Source organism: Gobio gobio (assembly GCF_949357685.1).
Source record: "Gobio gobio genome assembly, chromosome: 14".
NCBI lineage: Eukaryota > Metazoa > Chordata > Actinopteri > Cypriniformes > Gobionidae > Gobio > Gobio gobio.
The window spans coordinates 53,885,427-53,892,926 of record NC_137107.1 but is presented as its reverse complement, the minus strand read 5'-3'; the positions used below and the strand labels follow the sequence as shown (position 1 = coordinate 53,892,926).

General features: G+C 48.4%; 1 protein-coding gene across 4 annotated transcripts in view; it reads left to right on the top strand.

Annotated features, from left to right (window-relative positions):
• The window catches only part of zer1 (zyg-11 related, cell cycle regulator), a 47,557-nt gene that overhangs the window by 33,813 nt on the left and 6,244 nt on the right, over window positions 1-7,500 (top strand). For 3 of the 4 annotated variants that reach the window (XM_079835987.1, XM_079835986.1, XM_079835988.1), the window contains 2 exons: window positions 1,101-1,274; window positions 5,536-5,751. In XM_079835987.1, the coding sequence (XP_079692113.1) occupies window positions 1,101-1,274; window positions 5,536-5,751 (390 nt within the window). Of the gene's footprint in view, window positions 1-1,100; window positions 1,275-5,457; window positions 5,752-7,500 lie in introns of all 4 variants that reach the window. The other variant, XM_079835985.1, reaches the window with a different exon arrangement.

Here is a 7,500-nt window from a genome sequence, read left to right as displayed (position 1 = left end):
ACACACTCACTCTCACACACTCACTCACTCTCACACTCACTCACTCTCACACACTCACTTTCACACACTCACTTTCACACACTCACTCTCACACACTCACTCACACTCACTCACTCTCACACACACACACACACACACACTCACTCACTCACTCACTCTCACACACTCACTTTCACACACTCACTTTCTCACACACACACACACACACACACACACACACACACACACACACACACACACACACACACACACACACACACACACACACACACACACACACACACACACTCACTCACTCACTTTCACACACTCACTCTCACACACTCACTCACACTCACTCACTCTCACACACTCACTTTCACACCCTCACTTTCACACACTCACTCTCACACACTCACTTTCACACCCTCACTTTCACACACTCACTCTCACACACTCACTCACTCTCACACTCACTCACTCTCACACACTCACTTTCACACACTCACTTTCACACACTCACTCTCACACACTCACTCACACTCACACACTCACTTTCACACACTCACTTTCACACACTCACTCACACTCACTCACTCACACTCACTCACTCTCAGACACTCACTTTCACACACTCACTTTCACACACTCACTCTCACACACTCACTCTCACACACTCACTCACACTCACTCACTCACTCTCACACACTCACTTTCACACCCTCACTTTCACACCCTCACTTTCACACACTCACTCTCACACACTCACTCACTCTCACACTCACTCACTCTCACACACTCACTTTCACACACTCACTTTCACACACTCACTCTCACACACTCACTCACTCTCACACTCACTCACTTTCACACATACACACACACACACACACACACACACACTCACACACACACACACACACACACACACAAACACACACACTCACTCTCACACACTCACTCACTCTCATACACACACACACACAGATCAGTAATATCACAGGATGTTGAGTGTGTTGTAAGCCCTATGAAGTGCAGTCATGTGATCTGTGTAATCCCCAGTGCACACGCGTGTGTAACGTGTGTGGTGTGTGTGTGTGGTGTGTGTGTGTGTGTTTCAGCTGGTGATTGCGGCGCTGAAGACCCATAAGTACGATAAGAGCATCCAGGTGACGGGCAGCGCGGCGCTGTTCTACCTGACCAACACAGAGTACCGCAGCGACCAGAGCGTGCGTCTGCGCAGGCAGGTCATCCAGGTGGTGCTCAACGGCATGGAGCAGTACCAGGAGGTCACGGTGAGGTCAAAGGTCACGCTGAGGTCAAGCCCACCGCCGGAACAGCTGCAGATCAGGGGTCGACCAATACAGATTCTTTTAGAGCCGATACCGATATTTTTCCATCAGCCTTAGCCGATGACGATACGGGCTGCCGATTCTCTGGAGCTGATGCTGCTTTTGCTCCCTCAATTTATATCATAAAAATGACACGATGATCATGTTACAAGTCTCAATTTAAAAAAGGAACATTAAAAAAAAACAATATTTAACAAATAGTAAAAACAGGGGCCTGTTCCATGATGGTAGTTTAACAAACTCAGGGTTACAGGATTAGTTTCGAATTGACAAAACCAAACCAATCTATTCAGGCTTTGCTGGTCCATGATGCTGATCATCAGCTTTCTCTGTTAACTCAAGCTTTGATCTGGAGTTTAGCTGTGACATCATCATCAGTGAACAGCCAATCACAGGCTGTGGATCAGTCAAACTGAGAGTCATTTCTCTCTTCTGCAGAATATTACATGATTGAAAAATATTAAGAATTTAAACAAATAGACAGGAAGAAAAGAGCTGTCTATGAAAGAGGACAACTTAAAGAAATATATTATACGTCAATGCAAGTAAACGTTATGAAGTTAGTTTAGTTGATATATAGAGAGAATTGAGTAATGTAGTCGTTTTCATAGCTTTATTTATTGATTTTAAAGCTTATTTGTATGACCTTTATATAGGCTATTAATATTAATTTTAACTTAGTGCCTATTAATGATTGATTAACTAAAATATATAAGGGTATAATAATTACATAAATTATATCTAAATCATTCAAAAGTATTATTATTATAAATAAGCATTGTTAAAAGCCAGACACTTTAGTCTTTAATAGCCATTTGCTCTGTAGTGACCTTTAATGTGGAGTAGAAACAGGGGGCGTGGCTTCATTGCATCAGAGGTGTGTCACTTTGCTCACAGCTGATTGGTCCAATTTCAGTTTGAGATCTCTTATCCAGAACATAACCTGCCCTGGAGCAGGTTAGCTGTGGAGCGTTAGTTACTATGGAGACGAACACAGCTAAAAGCCAAACCACTTTAATGGCACCTTAAACCCAGGATTAGCACAAACTAAGCTTAAACATATCTGGCTAGCAGCTAAACCGGCTTCATGGTACAGGCCCCAAGTGAGTTAGAACAAGTAAAAAAGTAAAAATTCTGAAAATAAATATTAAAATAATAAATAATAAAACTCCCACAAATACCACGTAACAACGTCGGTATTACTTAATCCTATAGAGACAGAGCATATTTAGGCCACGCCCACACCGGGGGGGAAACAACCCAACACTCTCCATTGACTCTGCATTGCGTGAGGCGCATCCTTGTCATTACGGACTTATAACAAAAAACAGAACAATGTCTAAAAGTGGATATGTGACAAAGTGTACAGCAAACAAGCTAAACAAAACCCAGAAGCAAAAACACAGACATAAGTTTTTATAAGCTTTTGACCCAAAAAACAAGAGTTTAAGGACAAAAAAAGTGGATAAAGGCAGTAAAACGTGTAAAACGTGACGCTTCAGCAGAAGAATGGGTGAATTTGGGCATCCTGACACTCAGTGTGTGTGTGTGTGTGTGTGTGTGTGTGTGTGTGTGTGTGTGTGTGTGTGTGTGTGTGTGTGCAGTAAATATGTTGTTGGCTTAAAAACAGAAATAAATATCAATGGCTCACTCCGAGCAGAATCAATATTTTAACATTTCCGTTTTAGCGTTCCTCATTAAACATTACTGTTCCGAAAACGGTTTGATATGAACAAATACCGGTTAATAACGTTATTTTAATTTAGCCTATACTTTAAACAAATGTGTATAAATAGACTTATTTTCACTCAATAATAATATAACGCATGATAATTAAACTGGAATATTTATTCCATAACATTTTTAAAAGCGCAACAGAAACACATTAATTACAGCATAAACAGCGGGACAAATATTGGCCTGTTCTAATGAGCTGAAAGTGGCTCTATATGCCTGATCTGTTCAGAAGAGGGAGAACTTTATCTGGACATCACTTTTGTTCAACACGACCTGTTTTAAAAATGGCATGAATAAAGAATAAATAAACTGGATAACCATTGCTCTTTTAATGCTGCTAATTTCAAAGCAAACACTGCATCCCATAATCAAACTCAGTCAGCTAATAAAGCTTGATCATTAATGAAATATAACAGCATTTAATACGAGTCTATATAGAAACATTGAGCTGTATTGGCCATCTGAAGACTATAGGAATGTTTGACAGATGCTTTAGCCTGACGTTACTTAGACAGGCTGAAACTGAATCCACAGGCTAGCCTAAATCAGACTATTAGAGCTTAAAGTCCGTCTGCTTATTTAAACACATGAAGAGAATCTCCTCCAATAGCTGCGCTTTCATTGATGAGCTCAGCGGGAGAGAATGAGCTTGAGGCGTGTAAATGCGCTCACACTGACGGTAGATTCACAGATGACATCACATCACATGCTGCACTTCTCTATTCCTGATTGGCCACTGCCAGATTAACATATTAAAGAGAACCATAACATAACCGTATTAACCGCTTAATGCGCATTTCAAATTAACCTTTCTGTTCAGAACCATTCAAATTGATTTAGTTTTTGCAATTAATGGAGAAATTAATGCAAAATTAATGGAGGGCGTGGCCTTCAGATTATGACGCGTGTCGCTCCGTCTCTATGGTAACAGCTACAGCTGAGCGATCTGCAGCTCACTAAATACAATAGCCATCAGTTTCACAGACGAGGCCTTCAGCATTTGTGTTTTCCATTTGCTCCGCTACAGTGGCAAGCACAAATAGAGCAGCGTGTTTACACTTTCACCGTGTATGGCAATATTTCAACTAAATCAAACGATTAAAAGATGCTTTGAAAGTTGTTTTGGCTGATGCCGATACACGAAAAAAACGCAAATATCGGCCCGATATATCGGTCGAACTCTACTTCAGACCTGTGGGCTGCAGCTGTGTGTGTGTGTGTGTGTGTGTGTGTGCAGGTCCAGAGGAACTGCTGCCTGACTCTGTGTGTGTGTGTGTGTGTGTGTGTGCAGGTCCAGAGGAACTGCTGCCTGACTCTGTGTGTGTGTGTGTGTGTGTTTGTGTGTGTGTGTGCAGGTCCAGAGGAACTGCTGCCTGACTCTGTGTGTGTGTGTGTGTGTGTGTGTAGGTCCAGAGGAACTGCTGCCTGACGCTGTGTGTGTGTGTGTGTGTGTGTGTGTGTGCAGGTCCAGAGGAACTGCTGCCTGACTCTGTGTGTGTGTGTGTGTGTGTGTGTGTGTGTGTGTGTGTGTGTGTGTGTGCAGGTCCAGAGGAACTGCTGCCTGACTCTGTGTGTGTGTGTGTGTGTGTGTGTGTGTGTGTGTGTGTGTGCAGGTCCAGAGGAACTGCTGCCTGACTCTGTGTGTGTGTGTGTGTGTGTGTGTGTGCAGGTCCAGAGGAACTGCTGCCTGACTCTGTGTGTGTGTGTGTGTGTGCAGGTCCAGAGGAACTGCTGCCTGACGCTGTGTGTGTGTGTGTGTGTGTGTGTGTGTGTGTGTGTGTGTGCAGGTCCAGAGGAACTGCTGCCTGACTCTGTGTGTGTGTGTGTGTGTGTGTGTGTGTGTGTGTGTGTGTGCAGGTCCAGAGGAACTGCTGCCTGACTCTGTGTGTGTGTGTGTGTGTGTGTGTGTGCAGGTCCAGAGGAACTGCTGCCTGACTCTGTGTGTGTGTGTGTGTGTGCAGGTCCAGAGGAACTGCTGCCTGACGCTGTGTGTGTGTGTGTGTGTGTGTGTGTGTGTGTGTGCAGGTCCAGAGGAACTGCTGCCTGACGCTGTGTGTGTGTGTGTGTGTGTGTGTGTGTGCAGGTCCAGAGGAACTGCTGCCTGACGCTGTGTGTGTGTGTGTGTGTGTGTGTGCAGGTCCAGAGGAACTGCTGCCTGACTGTGTGTGTGTGTGTGTGTGTGTGTGTGCAGGTCCAGAGGAACTGCTGCCTGACGCTGTGTGTGTGTGTGTGTGTGTGTGTGCAGGTCCAGAGGAACTGCTGCCTGACTCTGTGTGTGTGTGTGTGTGTGTGTGTGTGTGTGTGTGTGCAGGTCCAGAGGAACTGCTGCCTGACGCTGTGTGTGTGTGTGTGTGTGTGTGTGTGTGTGTGTGTGTGTGTGTGTGTGCAGGTCCAGAGGAACTGCTGCCTGACGCTGTGTGTGTGTGTGTGTGTGTGTGTGTGTGTGTGTGTGTGTGTGTGTGTGCAGGTCCAGAGGAACTGCTGCCTGACGCTGTGTAACTTCAGTATCCCGGAGGAGCTGGAGTTCCAGTACCAGCGGGTGAATCTGCTCCTGCTGAAGATCCTGGAGCCGGCCCGGCAGGACGAGTCCATCCAGCGCATCGCCGTCCATCTGTGCAACGCCCTCGTGTGTCAGGTCGACAACGACCACAAGGAAGCCGTCGGCAAGATGGGGTTCGTCAAGGTGAAGATCTGATTACACACCAATCAGGCAAAACATTATGAATAACACTGATGATCTCCTGTTAGTGGGTGGGATATATTAGGCAGCAAGTGAACATTTTGTCCACAGAGTTGATGTGTTAGAAGCAGAAAAAATGGGCAAGAGTGAGGATTAGAGGGAGTTTGACAAGGGCCAGATTGTGACGGGTCAGAGCATCTCCAAAACTGCAGCTCTTGTGGGGTGTTCGCGGTCTACAGTGGTCAGTCTCTATCAAAAGTGGAGGACCAGTGGAGAACCGGCCACAGGGTCATGGAGGACCAGTGGAGAACCGGCCACAGGGTCATGAAGGACCAGTGGAGAACCGGCCACAGGGTCATGAAGGACCAGTGGAGAACCGGCCACAGGGTCATGGAGGACCAGTGGAGAACCGGCCACAGGGTCATGGAGGACCAGTGGAGAACCGGCCACAGGGTCATGAAGGACCAGTGGAGAACCGGCCACAGGGTCATGGAGGACCAGTGGAGAACCGGCCACAGGGTCATGGAGGACCAGTGGAGAACCGGCCACAGGGTCATGGAGGACCAGTGGAGAACCGGCCACAGGGTCATGGAGGACCAGTGGAGAACCGGCCACAGGGTCATGGAGGACCAGTGGAGAACCGGCCACAGGGTCATGGAGGACCAGTGGAGAACCGGCCACAGGGTCATGGAGGACCAGTGGAGAACCGGCCACAGGGTCATGAAGAACCAGTGGAGAACCGGCCACAGGGTCATGAAGGACCAGTGGAGAACCGGCCACAGGGTCATGGAGGACCAGTGGAGAACCGGCCACAGGGTCATGGAGGACCAGTGGAGAACCGGCCACAGGGTCATGGAGGACCAGTGGAGAACCGGCCACAGGGTCATGAAGGACCAGTGGAGAACCAGCCACAGGGTCATGGAGGACCAGTGGAGAACCGGCCACAGGGTCATGGAGGACCAGTGGAGAACCGGCCACAGGGTCATGAAGGACCAGTGGAGAACCGGCCACAGGGTCATGAAGGACCAGTGGAGAACCGGCCACAGGGTCATGGAGGACCAGTGGAGAACCAGCCACAGGGTCATGGAGGACCAGTGGAGAACCGGCCACAGGGTCATGGAGGACCAGTGGAGAACCGGCCACAGGGTCATGAAGGACCAGTGGAGAACCGGCCACAGGGTCATGAAGGACCAGTGGAGAACCGGCCACAGGGTCATGGAGGACCAGTGGAGAACCGGCCACAGGGTCATGGAGGACCAGTGGAGAACCGGCCACAGGGTCATGAAGGACCAGTGGAGAACCGGCCACAGGGTCATGGAGGACCAGTGGAGAACCGGCCACAGGGTCATGGAGGACCAGTGGAGAACCGGCCACAGGGTCATGGAGGACCAGTGGAGAACCGGCCACAGGGTCATGGAGGACCAGTGGAGAACCGGCCACAGGGTCATGAAGGACCAGTGGAGAACCGGCCACAGGGTCATGAAGGACCAGTGGAGAACCGGCCACAGGGTCATGGAGGACCAGTGGAGAACCGGCCACAGGGTCATGGAGGACCAGTGGAGAACCGGCCACAGGGTCATGAAGGACCAGTGGAGAACCGGCCACAGGGTCATGAAGGACCAGTGGAGAACCGGCCACAGGGTCATGGAGGACCAGTGGAGAACCGGCCACAGGGTCATGAAGGACCAGTGGAGAACCGGCCACAGGGTCATGGAGGACCAGTGGAGAACCGGCCACAGGGTCATGAAGGAC